This window comes from Stenella coeruleoalba (genome assembly GCF_951394435.1).
Source record: "Stenella coeruleoalba genome assembly, chromosome: 7".
Taxonomy (NCBI): Eukaryota; Metazoa; Chordata; class Mammalia; order Artiodactyla; family Delphinidae; genus Stenella; species Stenella coeruleoalba.
In genome coordinates, this window is record NC_137153.1 from 40,221,608 (window position 1) to 40,234,837 (window position 13,230).

At 40.7% G+C, this 13,230-nt stretch overlaps 1 protein-coding gene across 3 annotated transcripts in view; it reads right to left on the reverse strand.

The window, feature by feature from the left end:
• Window positions 1-13,230, reverse strand: part of NTRK2 (neurotrophic receptor tyrosine kinase 2) — a gene marked incomplete at its 3' end in the record, with an annotated part of 377,788 nt that overhangs the window by 152,381 nt on the left and 212,177 nt on the right. Inside the window, exons 14-15 of one of the 3 annotated variants that reach the window (XM_079925509.1) lie at window positions 11,358-11,546; window positions 7,058-7,560 (exon numbers count right to left, since the gene is read on the reverse strand). In XM_079925509.1, coding sequence (XP_079781635.1) covers window positions 7,532-7,560; window positions 11,358-11,546 — 218 coding nt within the window. Of the gene's footprint in view, window positions 1-7,057; window positions 7,561-11,357; window positions 11,547-13,230 lie in introns of those variants that run through there. The other 2 variants (XM_079925510.1, XM_079925508.1) reach the window with 2 other exon arrangements.

The window sequence follows — 13,230 nt, forward strand, 5'->3', positions numbered from 1 at the left end:
TTAAGGAATAGGCTAAGTGAAAATGGAGTATTTTAAATCTCAAAGAGTATGTATCTCTAACTTAGCAAATCTAACACTACAACTCCAAATGTGGGGAAATGAAGCAATATCTAATATATATTTTAATTTCACTTATATTTAAAAATTTTATCCAATTTTTCCCTAGATTAATTCTCAAATTTGCTAAGAAGATCCCTGGACCCTCCTATCCTTTCTGCCTTTTTAAAAGACTCTCTCTTTTCTTGTCTTTCTTTCTTTTCTTCTTTCTTTTCTTTTTTTTTTTTTTCTTTTTTTTTGTGGCAGTCTTGATTCATTTCCTCATTCTGGAGAGTCACATACAGAAAAAAGGCCATCAGAAGATGAGAGTGCCCATCTATGCAGATATTTCAGCAGATAGCACAGGATGGTTAGTGCCAGGGATGCTGAGGCTGGCTGAGCAAAAGGGAGTCAGAGAAATGTATCTCCAGGGGCAGATGGGATGGAGGGAGGAAGGACAATTAGGCCAGGAATGCAGGAAAGGAGAGAAGACCGAAAGCTAATCAACCCAGCAGCTAATGTATACAAAACAGAGCTTTGCAAAGGCCAGAGGTTTACACAAGATCCTGGCCAGAAGGAGCCTGAGTCCAGGGCCAAGCTAGGGTGAGGGGAGTGAGATTCTTGCCTTGTGCACAAAATTTAAGGGAGCACCACAAATTCAGTAATCGACATGAATAATGTTTTATTTTTTCCCTTTATTTAAATTATTTTTTATTGAGGTATAGTTGATGTACAATATCATATGTTTCAGGTGTACAATATAGTGACTCACAATTTTTAAAGATTATATTCCATTTATAGTTAATATAAAATATCAAAACATTATGAATAATGTTTTAATGTAATATTAAAAAATTTAACAAAAACATCTATGAAGAAAAAAACTTGAAATTTCAAATAACGACAGTATTTGACCTTGAATTTGTAGCACTCACCTCACCCTAATCCCCACCCTCTCAATCCTGTCTTAATTAAAAATTTTAAAATTTTCTTCATAGATTTCTTTCATTAATTTTTGGCTTTTAAAATATTGCATTGAAATATGATTTACCTTGATGGCTGAGTTTGTTGGTGCCCCTTTAAATTCTGCACTTTAATTGAGGGCCTCCCCACATTACCCTAATCCTGGCCCTGCTGGGTGCAGAGGGGGTTGCTTGGGAGCTAAATGGGAATCAGCGGGACAACTTCTACGAGGCTGTCTGTAGTGCCTTTAGGAATCCCAACACTGAATTATATTCTCCAGTTTATGTAAAAATAATTATTAGTAGGTGATAAAAAGTAGGCAATGGAGACCATTAATCTGACACTCTTGTCTTTATTGGTGTACGAGTTTGGTTCTGACTGATCAACTACATCACAAATTCCAATACAACAGATCTCATTTCCATCAGCGTGTCTGTATAATAAAGATTTCCAAGCTCTATTATCATTTATACATATGTGTGGACAAGCCCTGGAGGTTCTGAACATAGTAAAAGAATGCAGGTCATGTTTCAGGTCCACTCTCTTCAAACATAAGAGAGGGAAATAAAGTTAAGCAACACGTAGCAGTCAACAGAGATCCCTCCGTCTCCCACCTCTGCAGATCGTGGTGCAGCATCAGAGGGAGATGCCGTGCTGAGACCAGCACGGCAAAGCAGCAGGCAGGTGCCCAGCAAGCGGTAAGGGGTTCATTGCTTGTCATGGGGAAGCAGGGAGACCTCCGAGAGAGGACCACACTAACACCCACACTGGGTGCCCGTTAGCAGAAGGATCTGCTTGGGGAATGTCATCCATACCAATCCACACAAGCCCCCTCTTTCCAAAAGTGGGCAGAAGGTGTGAAGACCATATGGATTCACCCCCAACCTCACAACCCCCTCCCATAGCTTGGCCCCCATGCAGAAGCTTGGCCCTCGAAAACACAGATCTCTTCTACAAGAACAAAAGAAGGCCCTGGGTTGTTAACACCAAGGACTGTACCCATGCATCAGTCATTAGACCCCATTCCGGCTAAGATCCACTTTAATTTAAAACTTGGGATGCAATGTGCAGGAAACAGCAGAGAGTATACACAAGCCCAGAGGAGACGCATGACTCAGGAAGTGAGTGATAAGGTCATTCCCTTTGCTACTTGGTCGTTGTCTTCTTCCTCAAAGCTCAGGAGTTCAGGAATCTAAGGCAGAGCTCCCCATCATCAAACTGTTACTAAGAAAATGAGAGTTTTCCTCTTCCAAAACCAATGTTGATAAAGGTCTAGGTAGGGCTCAAGGAAAACTAAAACCTTATATGTACACAAAGGTATGTTAGTCAAAACTAAGGCTCTGAAGAGGGAGAGAAATATCCTAAAAGTGAACAGCACTTGGAAAAGAAGAAAATGGTCCTCTCAAAATAAGGCTTAAGCAGTGAGACAGAATCATAACTGCTTCTCTGGATATCAGGAAATGGCATCAATGGAACTAGGAACTTGGATGAAATGTCATCATTAGCATCATGGTTCCTGAACCCTAATATATAGAGAAAAGGAGGGAAGATGACAGAATGAGATGGGCAAAAAAGGACTTGATGTTCATGGGTCAGAGGAAGTAAAGCCAGGATAGAGACAATGTGAGGCCAATTAGTCCAGCTAGCCGGAGTACTCTATTAATAGAAAGTAAGACTAGGTCCCTGGGTAACCAGTTAGCTTCTCTCTGTTCATTAGCAACTCACTCATAAAAACAAACTCACTTGTAAAAAGCAAACTCCTTTCAGGAGCAAGGGTGGGGATCGGTAGTGGGTATGAGAGTATAAACAGATCTGAAAATCCATCATTCTTTCAGGAAAACATGTGAGATGGCAACTCAGTGGTGTCACCTCTGCTTATTTTATAAGCAGATATATCATGTAATCTCCTCTAAGGAAAGCATTCCATAATATGGAGACTAGCTCTTTTGATATAATTAGATAGTGTGGGATGGTATCCTGTCCCCTCTATACCAACCACTTATTGGAACATTAGGAATATTGCACTTAGTCTAAATGCCATCATTATCTCATAATGACCTGGGTTCTACTTTAATGCACCCAGAAGGTCAATGGCATGGTTAAATAAATGTGCTAAATAATAGCAACAGGGTAAAAAGCATGTTGATGTCTACCCATACTCATAACGTATATAGTAACTGATAAGCAGAATAGAGAAACTAGGCATTAGATTATTGTTTCCTTCCTAGAATTCTTCCCAATCCCTTTGGTTCAAAGTCGCACAAATCTAATCTCTTACAAATCATAGGAATATATGTGTTCTGAACTCATTTTTAGAACCTATCAACTTTAATATTACTGTGCAAAATGCCAACTCTGAAATACTCCTGTATGTCATACTATTGATAGAAGTCCCCTGGCCAGAGCCCCAGCTCGGGCCTTGATGCCTGAGACATGAGAAGAGGAAGCATTTCATGAGGGGAAGACTGGAGAATATTAGGCTACTGACTCCATCAAGTTTAGGTGAGGCTGAATGATTAAGGGGAGATTCCAATTCATCAGAGGTCCTTGCACAGCCGAGGAATCCTGGGTGGAAGAAAAGGCATCTCTAAATAGTGAGAATCATATCAGATGTAACCAGACTGGCCCTTTCAGATCCAGCACGCTTGGCTCTCTGAAAGGAGCTACCCAGCTGGGGTGAAGAACTGGGGGCAAAAACTGATCATCTGCTCCAGCGGAGCAGACAACTACATTTGGAGTCATCCAGAGAGCTGACCCTAAACTGGAGTGCTCAGCCTGCCTTGGCAGATCCGGGACCCTTTTGCTCCCTGAGTCCTCCAGGCCCATAACACAAGGCTCGTCTCCTCTGTGACACTCACCCTGGAAAAGCTAAGCTCCTCTGGATTCACGGTCCCTCGAAACCCGACCTGCCATGGCCAGTCCAGCCCAGCTCTGTCTTAATCCCTATGCATCACCAAGCAAATAGAAAATCTGACACTGACAATAATATACCCAGCGAGCCTCCTATGGACCTTCCAACACAATTCACCCAAGACAAGCCTTTACTATAGAAATATGAACAAAGCCCAGTACAAATAAAGGCCAGGGTACAAGTGGTTAGACTTTATATCACAGGAGGTTAAAAGGACACTCATAAGATGAGGAAGTTGGATATCCAAAGGATATTATCAACAATTATCTCTGTTGGAATTATAGATGAGTTTTTATTTCATCTTTGTTTCTTATGTTTTCCAAATTTCCAACTACAACCTATATTATTTATTTTAAAGAATCACATTTTAGGGTATCTGCAGGCATTTTGGGTAAGGAGGACTTAATTCTGTCTTAGTAGCAGAAATCATCAGAGCTATACCAACTAGGGTGACCAATCCATTATCATTTGCCCAGGACTGTCCCAGTTTTAAAACTGAAAGTTTTGCAGCCTAAGAACCTCCTCAGCCCTGCGGGTGGAGGGGAGGTCACTGTGATACTGACATGTCCTTTTCCTTTGAGCCACAAATGCCGCCTTTTAATTTTTCCCTCCCTGAGGGAGCCCAAGCATTCAGAAACACACAGCATCTTCTCAGCCAAAGGGAGCCGGCTCAGACAGAGGGCAGCGTGGACTCAGGAACCCTTTGGGCTGCTGTCTCCATCTCAGGAAGCAGCTTTCCTCCTAGAGGCTGAGCTCAAGGAGTGAGACTGCCTTTGTGCTTGGTTATCAGGTTGAACTAAGTAGATCTCTCTCCAATTCTTTCCTGTCCACGGTGTGGAGCAAATTCATCTTACATGCCTTTCAAGAGAAGTAACAACTACCAAGAAAAACAGCAAACAAATAAACAAGTACAACATCGTGAATGAAAGGCAGCATGGCTGCACTTCATAAGGAGAGCTGGCATAATGACTAATCTGAGAAGATCCCAACCATGGTGGCTTACCCTCTCTGGCTGGCAGAATTAGCAAAGGCAGAGAAAACTTCACAAGGAGAAAACCTGCACTCTGTTACATTAGCTGCCATGAAGAATTGAACTGTGAGCGAGCATCGCATCCAAGAAAAACTCCCGTTCTTTCATTTCTCCTTAACGACAGGGAGCATTCAGTGTTCAAAGCATCTGGGTAGCAGGAGCTGCTTAGCAACATAAGAGGTTCCTCTGCATATGTGTTTGCTGAGCTGGTCCTGGTCCCCAATCTGCTGGCACGTGCAAGAGTGACCAACCAGATACCAAAATGGGGGTGCATTTGGTAAATTCATCATGCTGGTATCCACTCTCCAGCTGGGCTGGGCGTTGGAAAATACCCAGAAGAAATGCAGTAGCATCCTGCATCTGCCTGCATGCTTCCAGTACATCACTGATGATTTGGTGAAAGTGGACTGAACTGTCTGATGTGTGAGGGGTGCATAATTCCCTCTTGGTTGGCCGATAATGTGGAAGTAAAATCAGAATACCATTGTGAGTGTCTCCCTGATCTAAATCTATAATTGTTTTTCCCTTTTAGTCATTAAATGTAAAGTGGACTGTTTTCTCTAAGAGGTCTAGGTACCCTGTAACTGGGTGGTATTTCCTTTTTGATAACAAATAATATCACCCAGCGGTCAAATGCTAATAGAATGATGTCTCTTATTTTACTTAGTTGTAAATGTGCTTGAAACTGGTTTCCTAACAAATCTCCTTCTCAATAGAGTTTGTAACATGGCTTACGTTTTACATGTAATTGTGCAGCATGTATTCGTTTCCTTTCTTCGAGGGAACTCAAGTTGCTTTTTTTTCAGCATTATTTGATAGCTTCTTACCATGTCCTCTGGAGTTGAAAGGAGAATATAGTATCAAGCTGTTATAGCTGGCAATGGGGGACTATGGCATCAAGAGACAGAATTGGACTGGGACCTACAGAGGCTGAGCAACGTGCCATGAAGACCCCCATGAAACGAGTCGTCAGCCCACTGTGCCATAAACGAAGCAATTTCTAAGGATCCTAAAATAACTGCGTTCTCTCGCCCCTAACACTCATGCTGGGCAAAACAGACTTAGGTTATTTTTAAAGTGCAGGCCATGGCCTTCAAAGGGATATAAACAGTTCCCAAATCAGTTACTGTTTGGCCAATTAAATACTTAGAAGAAAACATACTTTTGAAAGACAAAATTAGTAGGCAAAGGACCTAGGAAAGTGCTATAGCAATTGTTTCTGCCTGTTTTTACTTCCGTCAAATGGACCATCAAAATGGACCATGGGCACAGATTGCACTGAAGTTCAAAGATAACCTCTGATAACTCTCATCCCTTGATATAACGAGCTCCTGAGGTCTTGGATATGATTCAGAATTTTTGCTCATGTGTACCCAAAGTAATGTTACAAACATTTTCAAAACCTCTGCAGTTCTGTGAAAAATACCACTTCCATTCCCTCCCCTGGTTGGTAACACAATGACAGGGTGGGTATGGCAGTTAAGGGGCGCAAGAGGGGTGTCCTGTGTGATCTTTTCAACTACTGTTAAAACACTCCCTCCCTTTATTATATTTAATCTCCTTAGTCTTAGCTGGTCTATGAATCTGTGCTTATCTACATAGTTGCCTAATAAGCATGTAACCAATGGGAAAACACACACATGAACATATATACACACGTGAACGATAATACTTGAAGTATGGCACACGCTGCAGGAAGTCAATAAACATCCATTTCATTGGAAATGGAATTAAAGTGGAGAAAAGTCAGAATTCCTTATCTGCATCTGCCACAGAGTTACTAGCCCTAGATATACACAGAGGGCATGCGCTGTAAGAACAAACACATACAGTATGTATTTCAGGACAATTCTCATTTAATTTAGGCCCTCCGCCTAGGACCCTAGCTAATTTACAAGGCTGCTCTAGGAAAGACACAATTCTAGGGATGACAATGAGTCTATGGCATTTGCTTTTCCTGCAGGGGAAGCTATAACGCGTTCCCACCCTTCAAGAGAACCCAAGATTGATGATTCGGGGGTTTTGCTGGTTAGAGTGGTTTTTTTTCTCTTTCTTTCTTTCTTTCTTTTTCTTTCTTTCTTTTTCTTTCTTTCTTTCTTTCTTTCTTTTTTTTCCAGCTCAGAAGGTGTGTTTCCATTGTACCCTGTCAAAAATGTTCTTAGCAGTCAAGGAGAGGATAGCAGCACAGCTGCCCTTGAGCCGGGTTGGTCAGTCCTACTGGGAAAACACCCCGTGCGGACAGATGATGTGGTTTTCAGACACGTCTACACAGACTAGTTGAATTAAAGACCAACTCCAGCCTTGATGTTGCTGAGCTCCTCAGCTCCATCTTGCCATCCTGATTGATCGAGGAGATGGGTCTATAGTTAGAGTGGCATAGCACTTTGAGGGTTTAGTCATTAGAGCACACTGCTTTCTCTTGGGAAGGCAACTTCTTGCTTGGCTAGGTTTTGGAAGCTAAGGAGTGACGTCAAGTTGTTCTCTGGCCAGAATTTGCAGATAACCATAGAACTCTTCTCCTCCATCAGGCATGGATTTAGCCTCCTTTAGTTCCTGCAGTGACACAGGAGCCTCCAAATACCAAATTATTATCAGGCGGTCTTGGGGGAACCTCTGGGCCCTGCAATAAAGTAGACAGACTTGCTATTGGAAAGTGCTCAGGAGCAATTCAGCCCTGTTCAGATTGTTCTAAAATCCTGCAAACAACCTCTGGACTTTGTAAATGAAAACCTCACATAGCTCCTGAGAGTGAAAAATTACTTAGGGGGATAAAATTTATCATCATCCTTCACTCAAATGATCTTACACATCATTTAAAGAAATATGGTTTAATCATGATTTTTTGTTTGTTTGTTGTTCTGTTTTTAGAGCAAAGCTACATGAGCAGGGAGGCTGTATTCCTTTTGGACAAGCCATTTCTGAGCATTGTCTGTAAAACAAGGTGTATGTATTCATTGATCTTTAAGGTCACAAACAGTTGGTGGATTGTGGACCAAATCTGACTCTGCTGATGTATTTTGTTGGTTCCACCCAGCGTTTTAAATCTTGGAGAATTCACATAAAATATAAAATGTCTGCTCTCTCTGGAGAACTTGGAGTATCTGGTAATACCAAGCCCACATGCCATCATGACCTTCACTATACCATATCATCTTTCTGATCTAGCCTGTTTCTCTCATATTGACCTGCCCAATCCTTGTCAGGGTTTAGGATCCTTGCTCTAAGCTATGCTATCATAGTGCATTGTGATTATACGATGAAGTCTTTCACCACTGGCCTCCCCAAGGAGACTCCCTGAGGGCAAGGAACATGCCATCATTATGACCGAATTTCCAATTCTTAGTATTGTAGGAATATTGTGGGTAGCCAATAAATATGTAATGAATTGAACTTCACCTTCTGCATTAGATTCTTACAGTTCAGTGAAATAAGCTGGGATCACTGTTTGTAAGAGCACACATATAAAGCCAACATCTTTCAATAGCAGGCAGCTTTAGGAAAGAGAAGTAAAAGTGCTGGTTTGTGACCCAAGCCTCTGATGGATCCAGGGCTTGGTGGTGTACTGTCTATGTGATATTTTGCTTTAAGCACATGGGAAAAATTCCATACTTTTTCTGAGAGCTTCTTAAATTTGTTTTTCAGATGTAACCTATCCAACTTCTTGGAAGAGCCCTTCTTTAGAGATTGGTTGTAAAAATACTTCATGGGAATAACTTAACTGAAAGCTAAGCTCCCAAAATATCATGGGTCTATAGCAACAGATCCCTCTGTACATCAGATCTATGCATTTTGAAATATTTAAATTTCTGAACGACTACAATTAGGATCTTCAAAGAAAGGATTTTTTGTTAAAGGCTTATTTCTGCTAAATTTGCTATCTAAATCTATTTAAACTGGCTAACATGTTGTTAAAAATACATCTAACAAAGTCTACACAGGCAAATTTAATAGGAAAGGACCCAATGTAAAAGGGTCAATGTAAAAGGTCCTCTATACTTGTTACCAGTCTGTTAGTAATTAATATTTCAGCAATATATAGCCATATCTGGTCAACATCTGGCCAACATCAAAGGCACATCATGTCCCATGCTACGAAGATGTAGTTCAACAAGTATAGTTTCTGCTCTCTAGGAGCTTACAATCTAACCTAATCAAGACTAGAGAAACATACACCAGAGTGGTCATACTCAGGACTTCACAAAAGGCAACAGATACATTGAAGATAAAGATAAAAAGTATGGGGTAAAGGATGGCATTTAAGAAAGGGTAGAGGGAATGAGAGAAGTAAATTGCTTCTTCATTCCCATTTCTTTGAAAAAGGATTTATGGAAGATGTGTTATTTTAAGTGTTCTTAAAATCATGAAAGAGCATATGGCTTGATGCTTGGAAGAAATAAAACTTCTTCTGATATAAGATACTAAGTGATTGAGAACACTGAGCCAGTAAGGACTGCTGAGTGAAGGACCCAACAAGACTTTATAAGGAACAACTAAACAATCAATGGTCTGGTGCCCTCTGGTAGAGGGCAGAAGCTGAGGGGAAGCTGCAGGTCTCCTCAACTCTTCCAACTCTTTCTAAGTGGGAGTGGCTGAGCCACAAAACCAAGACTCCTCCAAAATTACCAAAATGTCTAACCCAAAACCTTTGTAAAAACTTCTATGAACTCTAGATTAAGGAAATGACCTTTGGAAATTTTCCTGTGGAACTTCTAAGGGAAGAAAGCACTTCTAGAAAGAACCACAGACTCAGAAGCCATCTAGCTCACTTGATTCTATAAGCTCTCATTTGTTTGCTTTCTTGCTCATTGGCTCATTTTCTCTTATTGGACTTGCTAGGCTAATGCTATCTACTTGATTATTCAGCTTTATCTTTCTTCCATTGACAAAGAAAAGCAAATTTTTGAGTACAGGTTGATTTTAGTCAACTTCAGTTTTAATGCAGTCTCAGGTTAACTAAGTACATCATACAGACTGGTGCTGGTGGTGGTGTCAGGGGTGTCAAAGTACTCTGTTCCTAGGGAGAACAATCAAAATGATGACAGAATCTCTCATTACACTATCTTGCTTTGCTTTGTTCAGTATTTGTTACACATGCAGGGCATTTCAGGAACCATTGGAGGATGCTTATCTCAACAAAGAATGCACATTTTAAGCAAACCTCCACACATCATGTTCACACCATAATAATAATATTAGAATTAATAATACTTTGATTTCAAAGAATACCTTTTATTTCAAGGAGCTCAATATTCTTCACATGTGCTATTCTATTTATCTTATCATATTACATATTCAACTGAAAGCTATGTTGAGGTTCAGTCTCACACATTACAAGACTGTAATACTGTTCACCCTAATGATTAAATTCAAATCCATTGTTAAACATACCTCAGGATAAATTTGAATGAATAGGAGGAAATTACAGATGTTCCTTTATATTTGAAAAGATACTCACTGCTAAGTCCCCTTATCCATGAGCATTCTCAATGGAAAGTCAGTCCCCAATATCTAACCTTGAAATAGTCCTACCTTACCTGAGACAGGGCAGGAGAACAGTATTTAAGATGGGGCAAGAACATGCAGATAGACAAAAGGTACCCACTTGTCAGTGCCAGAGAACCCCTGGGACCTTAGCCACCTGATATTCTAGCCCTCATGGCCCCTTATTCATGTGTAAGGGAAGGCCTGGAGTTCCACTGGCATAAGCCTGTTTGTCTACTGTGACTTTATTTCTTGTCCTTCAGGCTGTGTTCCAGCCTCTATATTTGAGCACTGGCTCAGAAGATAGGATAAGATAAAGATTCCAAGTTTCCCAACAGAGGCTAGTGGGTTAATTTGGTTCTAAGAAATATAACTCAGTGTACTTAACAGGCAGCCCATCTGTTGTGATGTCCCTTTGCTATTGTGACATCACAACAAGCCTCATACTGGGAACTAGGACTGAACAAAGAAAACAGAACTACCTAAATTGATACCACCTGTGTGCAACACAGAGCATTCCTGACTACCATTAGTGTATATTTTAAGGACTTTCAATAGACCAAATTTAAATCCCACCAATTGCTTGTCTTCTGTAACTGATGTATGTGCATTCTAATGACACTTCTGGTTTCTGTCTATCTTTTTCAAGATAAGCATGCCTTGATTCCAACTTCATGTTGACAAATGGTTTTGGAAAATGGATCTCAAGAGAAGTCAGTATCTGCCCACAGTTCCAATCCCAGCAGGAGACACACCCTGAGAACTCCATAATCAACAAACTAAATGATCTATTCCTTGGGCTCAAAGCCCCAAGGATACTCAGACATTTCACACTATACCCTCCCCTCAGTCATCCTCGTCAGGGACTCTGATAAGCATACTGCTTGATACAGCTATGCAGCAAATGGGCCAATAAGTATAAACAGCTGTACTTACATGTGTCTGGCTTGAGCTGACTATTGGTGATGCCAAAGTACTGGGGATTTTCAATGACAGGAATCTTGGTCATTCCAATAATGACAGCATCAGGGCCACCCTCTGAAGACGACGGAGTGTTACTCCCATTGGAGATGTGATGGAGTGGGCTGGCAGAGTCATCATCATTGCTGATAACTGAGGCTGGGCCTGGAGTTGGAAAAATACATATTCTCCTGTAATTTTTCATGGCTTTGTTGAGCTATAATTCACATACCTAAAATTCACCCATTTAAAGTGTACAATTCAGTGGGTTTTAGCATATTCAAAGAGTTGTGAAACCATGACTACAATCTAATTTTAGGAGATTTTTATCATCTCAATTAGCAGTCGCTTCCCATTCTCCCCGCTTCCAGCCCTGGGCATCCACAAATTTACTTTTTACCTCTATGGATTTACCTATTTTGGACATTTCACATCAATGGGATCATATAATATGTGATCTTTGGGGCTTCTTTCACTTAGCCTGACGTTTTTAACGTTGATTCACGTTGTAGCATGCATCATTACTTTATTCCTTTTTATTGCCAAGTGATATTCCATGGCATGGATACACCCCATTTTGTTGACCCATTCATCAATTGATAGAAATCTGGGTTGTTTAAAATTTTTGGCTATTATGAATAATATAGCTATGTGCACTCGTGTACAAGTTTTTGTGTGGATATATGTTTTCATTTCTCTTGGGTGGAAGTGCTGGGTCATATAGTAGTTTTACGGTTAACCTTTTCAGGAGCTGCCTAACTGTTTTCCAAAGTGGCTGCACTACATATCTTATATCCGCAACAGCAATGTGTGAGGGTTCCAATTTCTTTACTTCCTTCTCCTGTAATTCAATATGCAGCTTTCCTCTCTGTTCTCTGAACATCTTTAGAGCACGCTCTCATTGAAACTCCCAGCATGAATCTAGGATTCCTGTTGTACAGTGTACTGAAAGACGTCCTAGAAGTTCAAAGATCTGATCCTTTCACCACTCTCTGGACAAATCACTTAACTTTTTTGTACCTCTACATCTGCTTACATGTGTAAAATATGCAAAATAGTATCTGCTTGTTACTTTCTGCGACTGGAATGAAACTACTGACATGAAAATGTGCTTCATGAGTATGAATTACTACTAAGTATTACTAAATAAACTTACAAATAACTGGTCGACTAGAATTGCATCGGCCTGTCCTATTACTATGCTCCACTTTCTGTATATTCTCTCAGCAGCGGCACCACTTTTGTGCGCAAAATAATGGTCCAATCCCATAGCAAAGTTCCCTGTTTTGCCTTTAGCCATAACATTATTTGTAGTGTCATTACATGGATGTCTTTATACTAAAGCAATAACCATAACATTTTTCATACCAGATTTAAACTTTCCAGTCCAGAGTCTCAGAACGTGTATACCCATAAATACAGTCTACTGTATCTCGTCTAAACAATTCAACCATTGACCTATAATGTTTGCAACCAAAAATACATTCACAAAGATAAAGGTCTACATTCATTGAAAACTTGCAAACAATTAAGATCTCAGTGGCTTTTGACAGACACGCCCTACAGGGAAAGTAGACAAAGCCCCCTAGTATAGTACACAGGATTCTACAGTATCCTGAATAGGTGCAGGGTCTTCCAGAAGGCTCCCACTGGCCAGGGTTACTATAATAAGCTAAGAGGAAGACAGGAAGAAAAGGATATGGAGGAAAGACAAAGGGAGGGCAATGAGAAGGCAAAATCCAATGTGCGGAGAAGACAAATGTGTACTGGTTAAACGAAAGCCTTAATCGCTATTTCCTGAGCAAGACCACGTGCGTTTGCCCAGGCCCCCAGGACGTTTCAGCACCTC